The 22,008-nt window shown below is 43.3% G+C and overlaps 1 protein-coding gene across 1 annotated transcript in view; it reads right to left on the bottom strand.

The window, feature by feature from the left end:
* Positions 1–16,175, bottom strand: part of LOC306792338 (volume-regulated anion channel subunit LRRC8A-like) — a gene marked incomplete at both ends in the record, with an annotated part of 29,297 nt that extends 13,122 nt beyond the window's left edge. The window contains 4 exons of the mRNA XM_079289410.1: positions 8,877–8,880; positions 8,940–10,830; positions 15,788–15,924; positions 16,149–16,175. Coding sequence (XP_079145536.1) covers positions 8,877–8,880; positions 8,940–10,830; positions 15,788–15,924; positions 16,149–16,175 — 2,059 coding nt within the window. The remainder of the gene's footprint in view (positions 1–8,876; positions 8,881–8,939; positions 10,831–15,787; positions 15,925–16,148) is intronic.
* Positions 16,176–22,008: the final 5,833 nt, after the last annotated feature.

The following is a 22,008-nucleotide window of genomic DNA, read 5'->3' as shown; positions in this document are numbered from 1 at the left end:
ACTGCCACGCCATCATGGTAAACCATGCACTGACCATCCTGCAACTCAAGCTCTATTGGACGGCGTGCCTGCGACACTATGGACGACTGGCCCTTATGATGTGGGAAAATTGGCAACGGTCAAACCTGTGAAGGTGACGCTGTTGGATCCATTTGCACCTCCTATCTGGCATCCACAGTACAAACTAAAGCCAGAACAAATCGCAGGCATCGCTCCGACCATTGCAGGTCTGTTACAAGCTGGAGTGTTGGTGAAAACTCGATCACCATACAATACAGCGATATTGCCAGTGCAGAAGGCCGGAAACAACACAGGCTGGCGGATGGTACAAGATTTTCGACCAATCAATGATGCCACACAGCCGGCGTCATATCCAGTTCCAGATCCACATATTGCCTTAACAAATCTCAGCCCACAACACTCATATTTCACAGTAATTGACCTCGCTAACGCCTTCTTCAGCATCCCTCTGGACAAAGACTCACAGACACTGTTTGCTTTCACATTCAACGACCAGCAATACACCTACTCTCGCCTGCCACAAGGCTTTCGTTGTTCTCCAGGTTTGTTCAACCATCATCTCAGACTACACTTGTCTGATATAGAGGTGCCGGATGGTGTCGTCCTCATACAATATGTGGATGACCTCCTGATTGCTGCCCCATCTTCTGCCACCTGCCTGGAGGCCACTGAGACTCTGCTGCTGCTGTTAGCCTCAAAAGGCTACAAAGTTAAGAAGACCAAGGTCCAAACATGTAGGAGACAAGTCACATTCCTGGGTCGCACTCTCTCATCTAGCGGCCTGGCTGTAAGCACAGCCCACAGAGACAGCATTCTCCATCATGACAGACCTATCACCGTGGGACATATGCTGTCATTCCTGGGTCTAACAGGCTACTCTCGTAGTCACATTCCAGACTACACTGACCTCACCACCTGTCTCAGAAGCCTGCTCAAGGAACCAGGAACTAGAAACACCTCTGCCCCACTGGTGTGGACACAAGACGCTGAAGACGCGTTCACCAAACTCAAACAGACTTTGTCACATGCCTCGGCTCTTCAAGCTCCAGACTATTTACTCCCTTTTCACCTAGATGTTTCTGAACAAAAAGGAGGGATGGTAAATGCAGTTTTGTATCAGAAAAAAGGGGGAGAAAGAGTGGTACTCATGTATCACTCATCAAAACTGGACCCAGTTGAAGTTGGCCAATCCACCTGTACAAGACACATGGCGGCAATTGCAAAGGCGATCGAGAAAACATCCCACATTGTCATGTGCCACCCTCTGAAAATCCACACACATCATGGTGTGGCTGCATTCCTCCTCAGCAAAGAATTCACATTCGGAGCTGCAAGAAAATCGAAAATTCAAAGAGAATGCACAAGACCACATATTGTCTATGAAACAGGAGGAATCAATATGGCGTCATCACTACAACAAGGACAAGAAGATCAACCACACAGCTGTGAAGCAAGAGCAATCATTGAAAACAAACTAAGGCCAGACCTGGGAAATACACCAATCCCAGGAGCAGAAATGTGGTTATACACGGATGGATGTTGCTACAAAGGAGAGGACGGAAACACAGCATCCTATGCTGTGGTGAGACAATTCGAAGACATGGAACACACAATAGTAGCATCAGGTATCCTACCTCAACCAGCATCAGCACAACTGGCAGAAGTCGAAGCGCTCATACAAGCCTTGAAAATAGCAGAAGGAAAATCTGTAAACATCTTCACAGATTCTGCTTACGCACATGGAGCAGCTCACGTTGATGGGCCCATGTGGCGAAGAAGAGGATACACAACATCAATGGACGCACCCATCAAACACAAGAAGGAAATCATGGCACTGGTGGAAGCTATGAAGCTACCAAAAAGAGTGGCAATCATGAAATGCAAAGGACATGATGGCAAGGCAAAGACCAGAATAAGTGTGGGAAACGACAAGGCAGATGAAGCTGCTAAAGAAGTAGGAGGATACAGACCAAAACAGATGGTTCTGAAAATAGCCATACAAGAACCCGAAATCACTGAAGAAACACTGATTGAGATACAGAAGAAGGCTGGACCATACGAATGGTCTGAATGGCAAAGGAAAGGAGCAACAAAAGGAGAAAGTGGACTTTGGAGATCCCATGATGGCAGAGTGGTATCACCAGCAGAATTATGTGTCTCACTGATACCAGAGGCACATGGACCGACGCACGAAGGAAAGAAAGGAACATTACAAAGGGTGGAAGCACTGTGGTGGCACCCACGCATGGAAAGCATGGTGTCCCTCTTCTGCGACGAATGCACCACCTGTGGGGATCACAATGTGAAGAAACCGTACAAGACACCTATGGGCTCTTATCCTGTACCATCAGCCTGCTTCCAAGACATCAGCATAGACTTTACTGACATGGGACATGATAACAGAGTACAAGGAAAAAGATACATTTTGGTAATGGTTGACAGATTCTCAAAGTGGGTAGAGGCAATCCCAACTAAAAAAGAAGACGCACAGACAGTAATAAAGTGGCTGCAAACAGAACTAATACCTCGCTATGGTGTTCCTAGATGCATAAGGTCCGATAATGGTTCACATTTCAGTAATAAGCATTTGCAGGAAGTGGAAGCCAGACTAGGAATCAGACATAGATATGGATCAGTGTATCATCCACAGTCACAAGGACTGGTAGAGAGGGCAAATCAGACGCTAAAATCAAAAATAGCAAAGACATGTGCGGCATCAAAGCTGACATGGGTTGAAGCCTTACCATTAGCTCTAATGGCAATGAGGAGCGCACAAGGAAATGAGACGCATCTTTCACCACATGAGTTAATGACAGGGAGGCAAATGCCTGGTCCTCCAAGAGACAGTAGTCATATTCCTGCTTTAGATGTGCAGCAAGTTGAAATGAAGGCATATATGACTGCGTTAATCACTCTCACGGAGGCTCTCTCCAAACAGGTCCTGCGGACCAGTGCAGCTGACCAGGAGGAAGTAAAAAATCTCATCCGAGTGGGTGACTGGGTCAGGGTCAAAGTTCACAAGAGAAAGTGGACTGACCCCAGGTGGACAGGGCCGTACGAAGTGAAGGAGGTTACTTCACACTCGGTCCAGGTCATAGGTAAATCAGGAGCACCTTGGCACCACCTGTCACATTGTGCCCCAGCATCTGAGCGTTCCAGACCCTTAGCAGAGGTCCGAGGTGATCTGGCGCAAAATGGAGTGTGAGTGTAATCTGTTGGGGGAAACAGACATCCAGCCACAGGGGATTCATCCCACTCCAGGTACCTGGAAAGACATGGGGATAGGTAAAAGAACTGGGTGGGTCCTATTGGGTTTGGGTGTGGCATTTGTGATATTCTTGACTTTGGGATTGAAAATGGGGGACAAAACAGTGAACAAACCAACTAGCGGAAACTATGACTGTCTGCCAGAGGCAATGCCAAATCTGACAGGGTTTGAGAGTCATCCAAGCTGCAATCTGACAACAAGTGGCAAGGATGTGAAAATGCCAAATCTGACAAGGTTTGAGAGTCATCCAAGCTTCAATCTGACAACAAGCGGCGAGGATGTGAACAAAACTCAAAACGACCTCGAGAGAGGGAAGGTTAGGCAAAAAAGAGATGCCTCAGAACCGGCATACAAGCCACCACCAAAAGCGTGTCGTGCATATCTGACCTTAAACTACACCCAGGGGAGCAAAACCGTTTTTACTTTTGATTTGTGTGATGTGATTAACTGTGGAAGAAGACCAAGAGCATGGAGAGGTCGTGCTGTGTATTTGTGTGCTGACAATGCCATAGTCAACAGATGTGAGAATTACGTGAACGTCCCGTCCATAGCGTTTTGTCATTCCTGGGGGGCGGTAACTAAGTACACAGGGCGGTGGAAGCCAACAATGCGAGGGGAAAGTCCGAGAAGGACCTTATGGGACAAAATAGACTTCCAACGAGACTTTTCAGCAACAGCCAATCCCTTATCTCTGTCCCTAAACAACGTCACCAAAAGCAGCACAGGAAAAAACATAATATGGTTCGCCCTATTAGTGGACGTCCCAGGCAAAGACCCGAGAGTAGGAATTCAAATAAACATAATTCCGCACAGACAACCGCTACCACCAGACCCACCTACTGTCTTATCAGAAGACTTTTCTAAATGGACTCCCCAACAGGTGATTCAATTAGCTACAGGACAAGGAAGCGACAATGTATGGTTAAATTGGATTGTTGATAATGCTATAAAAAACAAAATGAGTGGCTGTGTAGCTTGTGCTGCAGCTAGACCAGCTATGTTCACCGAACCAGCACCACTATATCCTGAATCTGACCCAACAGGATACGCGTGCATGACAAAAATGACTAAAATGGCTACTCCACCACATTGCACTACTCTGGCATCCATATTCCCACCGATTGACAACCAAACTGCAGTAGGTTATTTCAAAGCTTACAAAGGACTAGGATCCAGATATGTCTGTTACCATTTCACCAACGATAGAGCTCAAATCCACCTAGGTAGTGTGCCAGAAGACTGGTGCAACATGACACGACCAGGCTCAGAGATAGGTTCTTGGGCTAGGGGAGGGCTATTCTACTACTGTGGGGGTCTGCGCTTATTCACTAACATACCACCATCTACAATAGGAGTCTGTGCTATGGTGAGGCTGGCAATGCCACTTACCTTAGTGGGAGACAAAATAGTACAGGACCAAAACAAAGTACAAAGCCTGACCCAACGCAGACGCAGACATATCTTAGCTAAAAGAGCAGCTGAAGCTGAGTTCAGCCTGGACAGAGGTCCAACTTACATAGATGCTATCGGAGTGCCCAGAGGAGTGCCTAATGAATACAAATTGGTAGACCAAATTGCAGCAGGTTTTGAGAGTGTCGCAAGTATTATTCCATGGATAACTGTGAATAAAAATGTTGATCGTATCAATTATGTGCATTACAATGTTCTTCGTTTGGCTAATCATACTAGGGATGCAATAGAGGGTCTGGCTGAGCAGCTGGCCCCTACTTCTTTGATTACTGTACAAAACAGAATGGCTTTGGACATGTTGCTTGCTGAAAAAGGAGGTGTTTGCTCAATGTTTGGAGACCTGTGTTGCACTGTCATCCCCAACAATACTGCGCCGGACGGTTCAGTCACAAAAGCACTGAATAGTCTGAGGGCACTGTCAAACGAAATGCAGGAAGCATCAGGTGTGAACAATCCATTTGGAGATTGGATGGAAAACATGTTTGGAAAATGGAAGCACCTGATCTTGTCAATAGCAGTGTCAGTGGGTGTGTTCATTGCAATATTGGTCTCATGTGGATGTTGTATAATACCCTGTATTCGTTCTTTGGTTGGCCGTCTCATCACCACTGCCCTCTCCAAGGAACCATTACCACCCCCTCCTTATGGAGCTTACCCAGTATGGGAAGAGCAGAACAGCCTGGTAGGGTCAGGAGAGGCAGAGGAAGACACCAGCGTGTGAACAGGGTAGGAAAGTAAAGAAAGTGACGTCCTTCAGACGTCAAGAGAGGGATTTGTTGATAAAATTAGCATATATACAGTTTTAATCAGCAATTAGCTCATATACAGCTTAATCAGCAGCTAGTTTATATGCAGCTTTAAGTAGCAACTAGCTTATATACAGTTTATTCAACAGCTAGCTTATATACAGCTTAATCAGCAACTAGCTTATATATACAGTTTAATTAATCACTAGTATATTTGTAGTTTTAATAACCATTATCTTATGCAGCACTATTAACCACTTATACAGTGCTCACAACACAGCAAGGCCAGAGAGAAGCAGGTGAGAGGTTACTTATTTAACTGCGTCACAAAAGAACAGGCAGCCATCTTTAGAGAAGATAAGGAAGACACAATAGACAGTGAGATTCAAGCGAGGGCCAACGCCCAGCTGAGCCCGGCTTTCTCCACACACTCTTTCCCAGGTCCTCTCGCCTCAAACTCTCACTCACACTGACGGAAACCAACGCCTATTGGGAGGGGCCAAAGGTGAATGGACATTCACGGCCTCCACCCAGGTGTCATAACGTACAAACGTGCCACGCCTGCATCTTTGACTTTGGCCAATGTGTAGCAAGGGGCGGACCCCATATATTAAGGATGATGCTGATGTGTTTAAGCGTGTCTTATGGTGGACCTCTGAGAGGGAAATCATTAGAGCCCATGCATGTTTAATTGTGTTGGCTGAATAACTTTGTTCGATAAATAAACCTATTGCTTTTGATTTAAACTATACGCCTCTGAGAGCTTCTGTTTCATTCTTAAACCTGCTCTAAGTGTGAAAAAACAGCTACAGCACATTTTTTCACAACACTCCACACCTTCACCCAATCGAAATAAAACCTGTTCATAGTAAACTTCTGTCTCCTGTGGTCTTGCGTTTGGGTCCTACCTGCGAACTCCCACATAACACTTAGCTTGCATCTACGGCCGCAGAATTTGGGGGAATTTATATTCACTAGCCCCTCTTTAAGGAGGAAAAGGATTCAAATCTCTACTTTGATTTAAAGAGTAAAAATTGAGAGAAAAGGCCATTTCGGATCATAAGTACCATTGGGTTAGAATCCTTGATGTTAGGTGAAATAAACAATCAATTTCCAACTGATATTCGCATCATTTAATCTGTGGGCAAAGGTGGAATGACTGTGAAAATGTCAGGGTCCTAGCCATTGTTTTCTATGGGTATTTAGGCTGAATTGGGTCAAATATCCTTAGTTCACTATGGGAAAAGTGTTTGGAATTTCCCATTGATTTTCATACCACTTGATCTTTGGCCAAAGGTCGATTGACTGTAAAAATTCCAGGGTCCTAGCCCATTGTTTTCTATGGGTATTTAGGCTGAATTAGGTAAAAAATCCATAGTTCACTATGGGAAAAGTGTTTGGAATTTCCCATTCAAATGCAAGAATCACGGTATGGATTTTTGTTCATATTACAGTGTATTTCTGTTACCAGTACAATGTTTAGTACATTTAACAAACTGAATATTTTACGAACAATAAATGAAAAAAATACGGGGCTGGCTGTATTTCTTAAAAGTAATGAATGCAAAAATCACGGTATGGATTTGTGTTCATATTACAGTGTAATTCCGTTACAAGTACAATGTTTAGTACATTTAACTGTGACAAACTGCATATTTTACGAATGATAGATGGAAAAACTACGGGGCTGGCAGTTGAATGTATTGTGAATTTTACCTCAATTGGCAGTGCAATGGTCCGTACATTTAACAGTAACACAATGTATTCTTTAAAAGTAATGAATGCAAAAATCACGGTCAGGATTTTTGTTCATATTACGGTGTATTTCCGTTACCAGTACAATGTTTAGTACATTTAACAATGACAAACTGCATATTCTACGAATAATAGATGCAAAAACTACGGGGCTGGCAGTTGAATGTATGATGCATTTTACCTCCATTATCAGGGCAATGGTCCGTACATTTAACAGTAACCAAATGTATTTTTTAAAAGTAATGAATGCAAAAATCACGGTATGGATTTGTGTTCATATTACAGTGTAATTCCGTTACAAGTACAATGCTTAGTACATTTAACTGTGACAAACTGCATATATTACGAACGATAAATGCAAAAACTACGGGGCTGGCAGTTGAATGTATTGTGAATTTTACCTCCATTGGCAGTGCAATGGTCCGTACATTTAACAGTAACACAATGTAATATTTAAAAGTAATGAATGCAAAAATCACGGTATGGATTTTTGTTCATATTACGGTGTATTTCCGTTACAGTACAATGTTTAGTACATTTAACAGTGAGATACCGACTATTTTACGAATAATAAATGCAAAAAATACGGGGCCGGCTGTTTAATGTATGATGCGTTTTACCTCCATTGGCAGTGCAATGGTCCGTACATTTAACAGTAACACAGTGTATTTCTTAAAAGTAATGAATGCAAAAATCACGGTATGGATCTTTTTTCATATTACGGTGCATTTTCGTTATCAGTACAATGTTTAGTACATTTAACAGTGACAAAATGTATTTTATACGAATAATAAATGCAAAACATACGAGGCTGCCTGTTAAATGTATAATGTGTTATTTCTCCGTTGGCAGCACAGTGGTCCGTACATTTAACAGTAACCAAATGTATGTTTTAAAAGAAATGAGTGCAAAATGTACGGTATGGATTATTTTTCATATTACGGTGTATTTCCGTTATCAGTACAATGCGTAGTACATTTAACAGTGACAAAATGTATTCTATACAAGAAATACATGCACAAATTATTGTTTTAGCTGATATTTGTATTTACGGTGTTTCACTGTCCGATAAACTGAATATAACCGATTTACAATTTACGGTCTCTTACTGTTGTGATTTAACAGTTTATCACCGTAAAATTCACTGACTTTTCTTACAGTGTAACAGCCATCCGCCGAGTAGGTGAGAGGCTCGCTCACGCCTCCCTCTAATTGGAGTCTACTGAGCTGTTAGCCTTGTCTGCATCACTCTCAGGAGAGGAGAGAGAGCTCACATTTTGCTTCAAATTCTATAAGAAATCCTTTCTCAATAATATCAGCTTGACGGTCACAACCTCAGTAAACCCAAAAGGTCAGCATATCAGAGGTTCACATTTCACCACATTTGACAGTATTACCTGTGTGATGAACTGGTATTTCAGCAGCTTGAAAGGTGCATGGATAACAGAGGTTAAGTGATGTTGTGTGCCTGTTGTGCGTGTGCTCTCTTCATGCAGCCCTTACTCCTCTAGCATCACCAGCAAGTTGACATTTGTGGTTTTAGTGAATTTTTATCTGGCCTTTGAGCGAATGTTATTCACACATGACTGTAGAATATATTGGCGGAGATGGATGACCTCTCTAAGAACAAAGGAAATGAGAATGAGGGTTCAGATTTAATGGATTTGTTTTCCTCTCACCCGGTTTGCCGTCACAGCAAAGTACTGCAGGTTCTGGAGGAAGCCCACGTCGGCGTGGATGCTGGTCAGGTTGTTGTGACTCAGGTCCAAGAAGCGCAGCTTGCGGCAGAAGAACAGCTGACTGGGCATTCTCTCTATCTTGTTGCAGTTCAGATACAGCCTCTCCATGTTGGTGAGCATTCCGATCTGCATGGGGATGTAGGCGATCTGGTTGTACCACAGCTTCAGGCACACGAGCCGGTGCAGGTGATGGAAGCTGATGATCTCCTTGATCGTCTTCAGGTTGTTGTCCTTCAGGTCGATCTCCTCCAGGTTGTACAAACTGTAGATGGAGTGCGGAATGCGTTCGAGGTCGCAGCGAACGAGCTCGAGCTCCGTCAGGTTGACCATCTTCTTCAGGCTGTTGAGCACCATCAGCTTGGTGCCCTCGTTGTTGATGGAGAGCTTCTGGAGGTGCACACCCACATCCGTCACCACCTGTGGCAACTTGGTCAGGTTGCTTTTCAGACGGAGCACCTTGAGCCTCTTGAGCTCCCGGAGCCCGTCGATGACGATGTAGCGGTTATTCTCGGCGCTCAGGTTCCCGGTCAGGTGCAGCTCGCTGAGGTTCTTCAGGCTGTAGATCCACAGCGGGATCTTCTTGATGTCCGTGAACTTGACGTGGAGAGACTTCAGGTTCTCTCTCAGGAAAGCGAGAGCTGGCGCCTCAATTTTAGCCGGCGTGTGGTAGAGCCACATCTCCCTCAGGATGGTCACGTCGGGGATGAGCTCCAGCTTGAGCACTTCCAGCTCGACCAGGTCAAACACCGTGTCCGGGATCCCGCTGAGCAAGAACAGATGCAGCTCCAGCTTTTCCTGCGAGTTCTTGGTGATGCGCTGCCTCAGCTTCCCCAGCGTCCACTCGTTGTTCAGGTTCAGCTGCCGCAGCTTGTTCTCGCTCACCTCGGACAGGAACACAGCGAAGCGCTTGGAGTACAGAGGGTCGTACTGATCGATCATGTGGAGCATGAAGGCAAAGTCGTTCTTCAGGTCGGGGATGTCGCTGTAGCTGCTTTCCTCATGGATCGATTCGAAGGAGTATCGTTTGAGGGAATGGCTGACCATCCAACAAAGAGTGTACATGCAGATGAGACCGTAAACCACCACCAGGCTGATGTAGAAACACGCCAAAATCTTGAAAATAGTTGCTAACGGGTGAGCACAATAGAACGTGCTGTACCCTGTAAGTTTCTGAATGTTCACCGTGCACACCACACTGAACCTGATGTAGCGTACATAGTAGGCTGTGTAGCTGATTATCAGTATGAAATTGATTACTTTGATGATGGTCTGACATATGTAAAGACGGTACACGATGTCACCCTCCTCTACGTGGATCCTGAACTTCTTCACCTTCTCAAAAAGAGCCTTGGCCTGCTCCCCTTCCTTTTTATCCAAAACCCCAGTTTCTGAGCGATCGATTATTCCTTGTTCAATCCTGGACTTTGTTCGCTGGAGCATGGGCACGCTAGCCTCAACGTCCTCGCTCACACACGAGGCCTTCTTGTCTGTCGAGCCGTTCATCTTCCCCAAAGGCTTGGGGTCGCTCTCCTCCACCACCGTCTCAGACAAAGCCCTGGTTGTCCACGGGGAGTCAAAGCACTTGAGGAGGATGGAGACAAAGTGCTCCAGTTTAGAGCTTGTGCGGGGGAACTTGAACCAGAAGTTACTGCAGGCCAAGAAGATAAGGGTGTGGAGTAGCACCAGATAGGGGAAATATTTGGCAAACCAGTGCAGTTTGTTCTCGTAGCAGACGGCGTCGACATAGTTGTACCGGTGATGGTCGAGGTCGTACTGAATCCCCTTGGGTTCCGGCGCGTCGGCTGAAAAATAAATATCAGTGCCTACAACTCTGAACACGAAAATTACTTTGATTAAACTATATCACAAACTGTATTGCATCAAATGCACCGATTAATCGAAAACTTAATTATTGCTGTGTACATAGATAAATGAATATTAAACAGCATATAGTCAACTACTGATGCTAAGGCACTCCCATCGGCCCAGATTAATTAATTAATGTATAAAGTTCTTGAAATATTCTTCTTTCCCGGTTACCTGCTGTGCTCTGTCTCGTTTTAAATGAAAAAACAAAAAAGGGATTTGCAAAAACGAAAAACGAGAATACCATGGCATTTCCGTATTTCCGTATTTTTTGACTGAACGGTAAAACAGATGACTAAAACGTACACGGACCTTATTTGACTTTGGTTCTTGGTTTTTCCATTTTTGAATTCAGAACGAAAAACGGAAATACGACCGCCCATTTCCGTTTTCCCGTTCTTGGTTTGAAACGAAAAACCAGAATACCATGGTATTTCCGTATTTTGGTTTTTCCGAATTAACGGTAAAACAGATCACTAAAACGTACACGGTCCGGTCTAATCTATATCATGAATTAGGTTAACGTGACTTCAGACGGGGCCGCTCTGTAGGTCTGCCAACGCCGCTGGACATGCTGCTCGCTAATCTGTGGGTTCTGGGACCCATATTTGAGAGATTATGGCAATTCTTGCATATGTCAAAAAATCCACTCATATAAGGGACTAAGGCATCAATTAAGCCCTTTGGGGCTGTTTTTGGGGACCTTAACTTGCAGCTACGAAGTCCAGATTATAGGTAGGTAATGGTGATGAGGGTTTCCCAAGGAGAAAATGAGTCAAATCTCTACCCTGATTTAAAGTATAAAAAGTTAGAGAAAAGACTGGTGAAAACTGGCTTTCGGCCATTTGGGAAAATAAGTGCCATCTGGTTCGAATCATCTCTGTTGGGTGCATTTGAAAAAACTTGGAAATGGCTTGTTGTCCTAATATTCACATATGATGGACAAAAGAGGACCCTCTTTAAGGCTCAATTGGATTCAAGTCATTAGCATGCTGCTAACAGAAGTTAGCTTTCCCAAGGGTCTGCAGAGATCTTGCTTTAGATCCTGCATCATGTTATCACAGGGGAATGATTTATGCAAAATTCAGGCAGTTTCAACCTTTCTCTCAGATTTAATGGGCCGTTTCTCACTTTCCAAAAACAGGCCGAAAGATAAGGCAATATGCCTCAATTTTGACCTTTGGGGCTGTGTTTGGGGACCTTAGTGTCAGGATCCAGGATCCCTGTCTGACCTGACGCCTCCCATGGCCACACCCTTGAGTGTGCACAGCTGAGGACACTCCAGCTGATCACCTCCTGCTGCCTGACACACCAGACTCAGGGCCCACTAATGAGGCTGCTGGCACTACATAAGCTCTGGCCCTGCAGTCTGGGGTTGTCAGGTCGTACCGTCTTTCACCCGCGTCAACCCCGTGGCGTCCTCTGCCCGCCTTGTGTGTACGGATTACACTCCGCCGCGCTGCCCTCCTTGTGTGACACGGACTACTCTCGCCGTCAAGCTGCCAGCCCTCCGGTGTCGAGCCACGGGCCTCACACCGTCGCTCTGCCACTCTGGTGTCGGACCACGGGCTCCACACCTTCACCCAATCGAAATAAAACCTGTTCATAGTAAACTTCTGTCTCCTGTGGTCTTGCGTTTGGGTCCTACCTGCGAACTCCCACATAACACTTAGCTTGCATCTACGGCCGCAGAATTTGGGGGAATTTATATTCACTAGCCCCTCTTTAAGGAGGAAAAGGATTCAAATCTTTACTTTGATTTAAAGAGTAAAAATTGAGAGAAAAGGCCATTTCGGATCATAAGTACCATTGGGTTAGAATCCTTGATGTTAGGTGAAATAAACAATCAATTTCCAACTGATATTCGCATCATTTAATCTGTGGGCAAAGGTGGAATGACTGTGAAAATGTCAGGGTCCTAGCCATTGTTTTCTATGGGTATTTAGGCTGAATTGGGTCAAATATCCTTAGTTCACTATGGGAAAAGTGTTTGGAATTTCCCATTGATTTTCATACCACTTGATCTTTGGCCAAAGGTCGATTGACTGTAAAAATTCCAGGGTCCTAGCCCATTGTTTTCTATGGGTATTTAGGCTGAATTAGGTAAAAAATCCATAGTTCACTATGGGAAAAGTGTTTGGAATTTCCCATTCAAATGCAAGAATCACGGTATGGATTTTTGTTCATATTACAGTGTATTTCTGTTACCAGTACAATGTTTAGTACATTTAACAAACTGAATATTTTACGAACAATAAATGAAAAAAATACGGGGCTGGCTGTATTTCTTAAAAGTAATGAATGCAAAAATCACGGTATGGATTTGTGTTCATATTACAGTGTAATTCCGTTACAAGTACAATGTTTAGTACATTTAACTGTGACAAACTGCATATTTTACGAATGATAGATGGAAAAACTACGGGGCTGGCAGTTGAATGTATTGTGAATTTTACCTCAATTGGCAGTGCAATGGTCCGTACATTTAACAGTAACACAATGTATTCTTTAAAAGTAATGAATGCAAAAATCACGGTCAGGATTTTTGTTCATATTACGGTGTATTTCCGTTACCAGTACAATGTTTAGTACATTTAACAATGACAAACTGCATATTCTACGAATAATAGATGCAAAAACTACGGGGCTGGCAGTTGAATGTATGATGCATTTTACCTCCATTATCAGGGCAATGGTCCGTACATTTAACAGTAACCAAATGTATTTTTTAAAAGTAATGAATGCAAAAATCACGGTATGGATTTGTGTTCATATTACAGTGTAATTCCGTTACAAGTACAATGCTTAGTACATTTAACTGTGACAAACTGCATATATTACGAACGATAAATGCAAAAACTACGGGGCTGGCAGTTGAATGTATTGTGAATTTTACCTCCATTGGCAGTGCAATGGTCCGTACATTTAACAGTAACACAATGTAATATTTAAAAGTAATGAATGCAAAAATCACGGTATGGATTTTTGTTCATATTACGGTGTATTTCCGTTACAGTACAATGTTTAGTACATTTAACAGTGAGATACCGACTATTTTACGAATAATAAATGCAAAAAATACGGGGCCGGCTGTTTAATGTATGATGCGTTTTACCTCCATTGGCAGTGCAATGGTCCGTACATTTAACAGTAACACAGTGTATTTCTTAAAAGTAATGAATGCAAAAATCACGGTATGGATCTTTTTTCATATTACGGTGCATTTTCGTTATCAGTACAATGTTTAGTACATTTAACAGTGACAAAATGTATTTTATACGAATAATAAATGCAAAACATACGAGGCTGCCTGTTAAATGTATAATGTGTTATTTCTCCGTTGGCAGCACAGTGGTCCGTACATTTAACAGTAACCAAATGTATGTTTTAAAAGAAATGAGTGCAAAATGTACGGTATGGATTATTTTTCATATTACGGTGTATTTCCGTTATCAGTACAATGCGTAGTACATTTAACAGTGACAAAATGTATTCTATACAAGAAATACATGCACAAATTATTGTTTTAGCTGATATTTGTATTTACGGTGTTTCACTGTCCGATAAACTGAATATAACCGATTTACAATTTACGGTCTCTTACTGTTGTGATTTAACAGTTTATCACCGTAAAATTCACTGACTTTTCTTACAGTGTAACAGCCATCCGCCGAGTAGGTGAGAGGCTCGCTCACGCCTCCCTCTAATTGGAGTCTACTGAGCTGTTAGCCTTGTCTGCATCACTCTCACTCTCAGGAGAGGAGAGAGAGCTCACATTTTGCTTCAAATTCTATAAGAAATCCTTTCTCAATAATATCAGCTTGACGGTCACAACCTCAGTAAACCCAAAAGGTCAGCATATCAGAGGTTCACATTTCACCACATTTGACAGTATTACCTGTGTGATGAACTGGTATTTCAGCAGCTTGAAAGGTGCATGGATAACAGAGGTTAAGTGATGTTGTGTGCCTGTTGTGCGTGTGCTCTCTTCATGCAGCCCTTACTCCTCTAGCATCACCAGCAAGTTGACATTTGTGGTTTTAGTGAATTTTTTAGATTAACATGAAACACAGCTCTTTTTTCAAAGATCTAAAAAAAGAAAACAATCACTAAAGTAATTCCCATAAAACCTCTTTAAATTATAACAAAACCCAACCCATATTTATCTCATGTCTTTGTCTTTCATTCAAAACATAATTACCACAATACAATTTAAATCCGGAGGGCCTTCATTAGAATGAACAACAGTGTATTACTGATGCATAATAAATGAATAGTGAAAGGTCTGTGGCGATTGGACTCCTTTGTGAAGTAAAACAACAGAGGGGTAATGATGCTGAAGTCAGGCTTAATCCCCCTGGTGTCCAGACACCAACACGGTGGGGATGAAGGGTCTTGCTGCAATACGATGATGAATGAGGAGCGTGACTGTGAGGCTGAATGGAGCTGACTGGATTGTGCTAAAATGACAACTGACAGCAACAGAGAGGAGAACATTTTTAAAGTTTGACAGCAACGATGTGATTGGTTTAAGGAAGCCGTGGAGAATCTGGTTGGTTAGCTTAAGGTGAACACCCACAATCAGCTGATAAAGTATAGACAGGGAGAGAGAGACTGAGAGATTATGAGTGTAAAGAGAGCCTTCCTGACTGAACTTCACTGAGCTTCATATTCCACAAGTTTATCGCGTCGTTTATCAGATCAAAGCACCATGAACACCAAATAATATGCACAATCCAATGCACCACTACCACAAACTATATACTTTTTCAAAAATTACCATTGAAAAGATGGCACTGCTGATACACTGCCAACAAAGAATGGAACCTAATAAGCTCCATGGTGTTTTTTTTTTTTGAAAAAGTAACTTTTTAAAATTCACAACACAACATATTGCTTCAACAAATCTCATCAGATTTTACAAAGCACATTTGGCATCATCAGCAGCGTTGGGAGAACTATTCTCCACCAGAACAGTGCTGGAGAAGATGAGCAACAAGAATTTGGCAAAGGTGCCAAACTGCCCTCCTTTCTCTGCCAGCAAGGAGATACACGGGGGCTACACACATGCACAGACACAAACACACACATTAGTTGCTAACTGTGTGGAAATATAAATGTATATTCCGAACACACGCTTACACAGAGAGACTCAAAGGAGTGATGAAATAGATGAGAAGAGGATCCACAGGGAGCCTGGAGGACTGGATAAATATTGACCTTAATGAATGAGGTCTGTCACAGTACATGGAAAGGGATATACGCTCGGCCTGTAGACTATACCTGCACATCTTCGCTGTTCAACCGCATATTTTGACAAAACCTGGAATCAATATTAATATTTATGGAGAAACAGAGATTGCTTCACTGGAAGTACTGTGAATAATGAAAGTGGTGAGTGAGCGATATGTGTCCTCGCCCATGTGCCAACCTCAATCCATCTTTTTTTTTGTGCAAAGAAATTTTATTTTTTAAAATAAAGCTGTAATACTGAATTATTTATTTTTTTGCTTGGCTGAAGGGGAATAGCTTGTGTATCAATAAAACAATGCGATAAAGGCAAATGGAATTCCATTTCTTCAAATAAACAATAATATTGGCAGAACTGCCTCCTACAGTAAGTCTGTAATCCACTGGAAAGCCAAGTAGTGAAAGGACGGCTGACAAAAACACATGGTGTGTCTCGTGAAAATAATTGACATTTAAAAATAAAGATGGTAATGGTGCTCTTGTCATTATGTAATTATGTTATACCCTTTTCAGAATATTTGAGTAAGAGTAGATGTCCAAACTACGTAACATTTGCTCACATTTGATTGACGGCAATAAATACGAATGTAATTACTGGCAAATATAGCACGCAGGCTACAACTGTGAATCAAAGTTTGCGTTAGGTCAAGCACTGCACTCAAAATGTTTAGTCCTATGTGTTTGTTGGATGGGGGCCTTCAACGAGGATTTAAAGTCAGCCGACAAGTCAGACCTGACCTTTATTAAATATGTGCTGACTAATGATGTAGTTACTCTAAATGGCATTGCATTGGCATCCAGCACCAGCCTAATGAATCTCGGAGTTATCAGGATATGTCCTTTAACTCCCACATAAAACAAGCTTGCAGAAATCAGGCACATCCTGTCTGAAAACGATGCAGAAAAATGTGTTCATGCATTTGTTACTTCCAGACTAGATTACTGCAATTCCTGATTTTTCAGGCTACTCTAATACGTCTCCAAAGACTCTCCAGTTGATCCAGAATGCTGCAGCACATGTACAGACAAAAACTAAGTTAAAAAATGACATTACTCCCATATTAGCTTCTCTGCACTGGCTCCCTGTAAAATCCTCACCTACAAAACCCTAATTAGCCAGGTACCATCATATCTTAAGGAGCTTAGAGTACCCTATAACCCTGCTAGAGAGTTGTGCTCCCAGAATGCACAGCTCTCTAGTTACAGGATTACTTGTGGTTTCTAGAGTCTCAAAAATCCGAATGGAAGCCAGAGCCTTCAGCAATCAAGCTCTTCTCCTGCGGAACCTGCAGCTTCCAGTTTCCACACACACTCGCCACATTTAAGAGTAGGCTTGAGACTTTCCTTTTTGATAACGCTTATAGTTAGGGCTGACTCGGGTTTGCCGCAGTCCAGCCCCTAGATATGCTGCTATAGGCCTAGACTGCCGGGGGACTTCCTCGGATACAATGAGTTCCTCTCTCTCCGTCTGTATTAATGTCCCATTAATGCACATTACAAACTTAGCTTCTGTCCCGGAGTCTTTGTGCTTTCTCGCCTCGCAGGTTTCTATGGATGGGGGTTATACCTGGACCGTGGTCGTGCCTCCTGCCGTAGCCCTGCCTGACAACCACTGCTACTAATATGCTACCCATGTGCCTGGAAAAAAAGTTAAATATATACAATATTATTATTATTTGTCACATTTTTATTACTATTACTGCTACCAATAATGCTTTAATTATCACCATTATTATATTATATTATATATTATTATAGTAGTCGTAATTTTTCCATCATTATTCTGCTTACTGCTCAATATGAACCATTTATAGCATATGCATTGATGTGTTTTAAATCTATTATGTTGTTCATTCTGTACATGTGATATATATTGCCCTTCTGTGCATCCTGGGAGAGGGAGTCTTCCTCGGTTTCTTCCTTTTTTCTTCCCTGTTAAAGTTTTTTGGGGGGAGTTTTTCTTCTACAAACCATACATTTAATTGAAATGGAGGCAGGGAGGGCAGGATAGGGCTGCCATAGTCTTTTTTGCTTAGGATGGATTTTAACTGATGACCCAGAAGTATCTTAATGGTCGCCATGAAAAAATCTTAAAAATGCTAAGGAAAGGTGATTCCTTTCTCATCTCCTTTACACTAGACCAGGGATTCCCAAAGTGGGGTGCGCGCACCCCTGGGGGTGCGCGAGCTGCCTCTAGGGGGTGCGCGAGAGGAAAACTGTAATGGCGGTGCAGTCCTGTCTCCTAAAAATTACGTTCCCCCAAAACTAAAATGCATTCTCAATTACGTTTTACCACGAACGTATTTTCTCCCTGATTACGTTTGTGTTTGACGTACAAATACGCTTCTCATCAACATATCTTTGCCATACTCTAGTCTTTATTATTTTTCTGTGATCTGCCTCGCCTCTACCCCACCACCCACAAGTTATTGACCCGCGGCCTGTTCCGAGGGCTGAAGACCTGACGATCGGGTGCCTCACGGCGGGGGCGGCTGGAGACCTCGCGTCCCGGTGCCAACGAGTGAGCGCCCGCCACTCGGAACCATGAAACCAAGTCCCGGATTTCACCCGGGGGACATTCTGGAGGTATTGTGACCGGGTGATGTGCCTCGTTGCTGGGAGGTATGAGCCGAGAGTGGCGGGGTGTTATGGAGGTATATATTACAACTCGGTGTTGTTCCCGTGCGTGGATGCGCGCATTTCTGCCGAAGACAGGCGGCGTGTTGTGGTAGTATTCTGACTGCGTAATAGGGAGGAGAGGCGGTGGTGGAGAGGGAAAAATGTTAAAGAGATGGTGGAATGTATGATTGGAGAGAGAGAAGCGAAAAAGTTGGACGTGATCCCGGTGTCCAACAACACTGTCGCGCGCATCGATGCTTTGTCCGAAGACATCCTGGCTACATTAGTCGGTCGCGTGAAGAAGAGTGAGTTTTACTCTCTGCAAGTAGACGAGCCTACAGATGTGGCCAATCTGGCCAATCGTCCGTTACCTTCGTAACGTTACGTCCGTTACCTTTTCGAAGGCACGGTGCAGGAAGAGTTTTTGTGTTTTTTATCTTGTAAACAAACGCCACGCGCGAGCAAACTGTTCTCTCATTAGTCCGATTTTTATGCGGCTCTGTTGCTTTTTTTTAAGGTGCGTGTGGGGGGGTTGGGGGTGCGTGAACCCGGTCGGGATGTAGAAGGGGGTGCGTGGCCTAAAAAGTTTGGGAACCGCTGCACTAGACCATCCTTTATACCTGGAAATTAGATATTGCCGTGACGTTCCACAATTCATGCGGCAGCAACATTTAAAGAGATGCACCTTTCAACCATAAATATCATGAACAACATGATGTTTTCTAGCGAGGTCAGGGACAAGTGGTGATAAAAAGACTAACTCACTCTAATTGGTTCCCGTACGCTGGTGGAAGCAAGGCAAGGCAAGTTTATTTGTATAGCACATTTCAACAACAAGGTAATTCAAAGTGTCACGGGAGTTCACGGGTAGGACCCAAATGCAGACCACAGGAGACAAAGTCCAATGAAACAGGTTTATTTGGTAGACAAGTGGGTGGCTGGTGTGAGTCCCGTGGCTCGACACCGGGGGCTGGTAGCTCGACGGTGTGATGTCCCGTGGCTCGACACTGAAGAGTTGACAGATCGACGGTGTGATGTCCCGTGGCTCGACACCGGAGAGTTGACAGATCGACGGTGTGATGTCCCGTGGCTCGACACCGGAGAGTTCGTAGATCGCCCAGTACTTTCCACCCGTAGCAGAGAGGAGAGAGATTAGCACAGGAAGATACCATGGGGTTTACTCACGACACGGCGGACGCTACCGAGGCAGAAGACAATACAGACTGACGCCCCAAGCCTGCAGGCCCAGGGCTTATATGCTGCCGGGTAACGAGCCAGATTGTCCGCAGCTGGCATCCATCAGAGCGGTAGCAGTGGGAGGAGTCTGGAGGCAGGTCCGAGAAAACACCAAGCACATGGCATAACAAAACACACACAGGGGAATGACAGACACATGAGGAGAGGAGATTGGAGGGGAAACAGAGGTAACCACACAGTGGGTCAGACAGGGATCCTGACACAAAGTGCTTCACATAAAACCATTAAAAGCATCAAAACATGAGGCAAAAGAAAAGGAGATTTAAAAACAATTAAGAACATTCATTAAAACATTAAAAAACAGTGCAAGAAATAAAATGCAGTAGTAAAATGCAGAAATGCAGGAAATTGATTAATATATTAATTGAATGTGGTTCAATTAAAGGCAGCAGCAAACAGAAAAGTCTTCAATCTTGATTTAAAGGAGCTGAGGGTCTCAGCAGACCTGCAGCTTTCTGGGACTTTGTTCCAGATATGTGGAGCAGAAAAACTGAACGCTGCTTCTCCATGTTTAGTTCTGACTCTGGGAACAGAAAGTAGACCGGTCCCAGACGACCTAAGGGGTCGGGATGGTTCATAAGGTAGCAGCAGATCGGAGATGTATTTTGGCCCTAAACCATTCAGTGCTTTGTAAACCAACAGCAGGATTTTAAAGTAAATTCTTTGTTGGACAGGAAGCCAGTGCAAAGACCTCAGAACTGGAGTGATGTGGTCCACCCTCCTGGTCTTAGTGAGGACTCGAGCTGCAGCGTTCTGACTTTTTACAGAGACCTGTAAACACACCGTTACAGTAGTCCAGTCTGCTGAAGATCAATGCGTGGACAAGTTTTTCCAAATCCTGTTGAGACATAAGTCCTCTAATCCTTGATATATTCTTCAGGTGATAGTAGGCTGATTTTGTAATTGTCTTGATATGGCTGTTCAGGTTGAGATCTGAATCCATAACTACACCTAGATTTCTGGCTTGGTTTGTGGGTTTTAACATCAGTGACTGAAGCTGAGCGGTGATTTTCAATTGTTCGTCATTGGTACCAAAAACAATTACTTCTGTTTTATCTTTGTTTAATTGAAGAAAATTCTGGCACATCCAGTTGTTGATTTGTTCAATGCAGTTACCCAGCCCTTGTATGGGATTATAGTCCCCTGGTGACATAGTTATGTAGATTTGTGTGTCGTCTGCATAATTATGATAACACACTTTGTTGTTTTCCATAATCTGAGCTAGTGGAAGCATGTAGAAGTGGACGTAGTCATCCTGACGTCACCCATTGGTTTTTGGACTGCGGTTTTGAAACCTCGAGTTCCATATTTTGGCCATTGCCTTCTTGGATATCGGCTTTCCCTATCTCGGTTTTTTGGAACCAGTAAATGTAAGTGACCAAATTTGGATTGCAGAGGAGTGACGCCGTGGTAGAGAAGCCAAATACAGCTCTGGTAAATCACAAGGTAGTCACAATCACACCCAAAAGCATCCTGTTTTTTGGTCTATACTACTCTATGTGAACATCATTTACTGAATGAACATCATGCTGTTTTGAAGAAGACTTGAAACTAGCGATTGAGACCATAAACTTGTGTTTACAATGTTTACTGAGATAACAAATCAAGTGAGAAGAAGGGCCTTTCTCTCATATACATCCACACAATCAGGCTTCTTTTTGCAACCAGAGGAGTTGCCCCTTGCTGCACAGTAGAGAGATTTCAAGTTTAGGATACTTAAGCACTAATAATAATCATAAAGAATACTTAAATTCTCAGAACTAGAGGTTGCCGCCTGGTTGCATCTCGTATTTAAAGTGGCAAATATGAATATGTATAAGTGAGCACTACATTACAGCCAGATCAGGCTCATAGACGTCAGCATTTAGGTAACATGAAACATGTATTGCTAGAAATGCATTATTTTATAAAACAAAGTTAATTTGTAGGTCTTTATTGCCTTAAACATGATTACTTGTCAGAGCAGCCACAAAACGGCAACCCCTAGTCTTAAAGGTGCAGGTCTCTTTTTCTCTTA

This window comes from Melanostigma gelatinosum, assembly GCF_949748355.1.
Source record: "Melanostigma gelatinosum genome assembly, chromosome: 18".
Classification (NCBI taxonomy): Eukaryota; Metazoa; Chordata; class Actinopteri; order Perciformes; family Zoarcidae; genus Melanostigma; species Melanostigma gelatinosum.
This window is presented reverse-complemented; position numbering and strand designations above follow the sequence as displayed.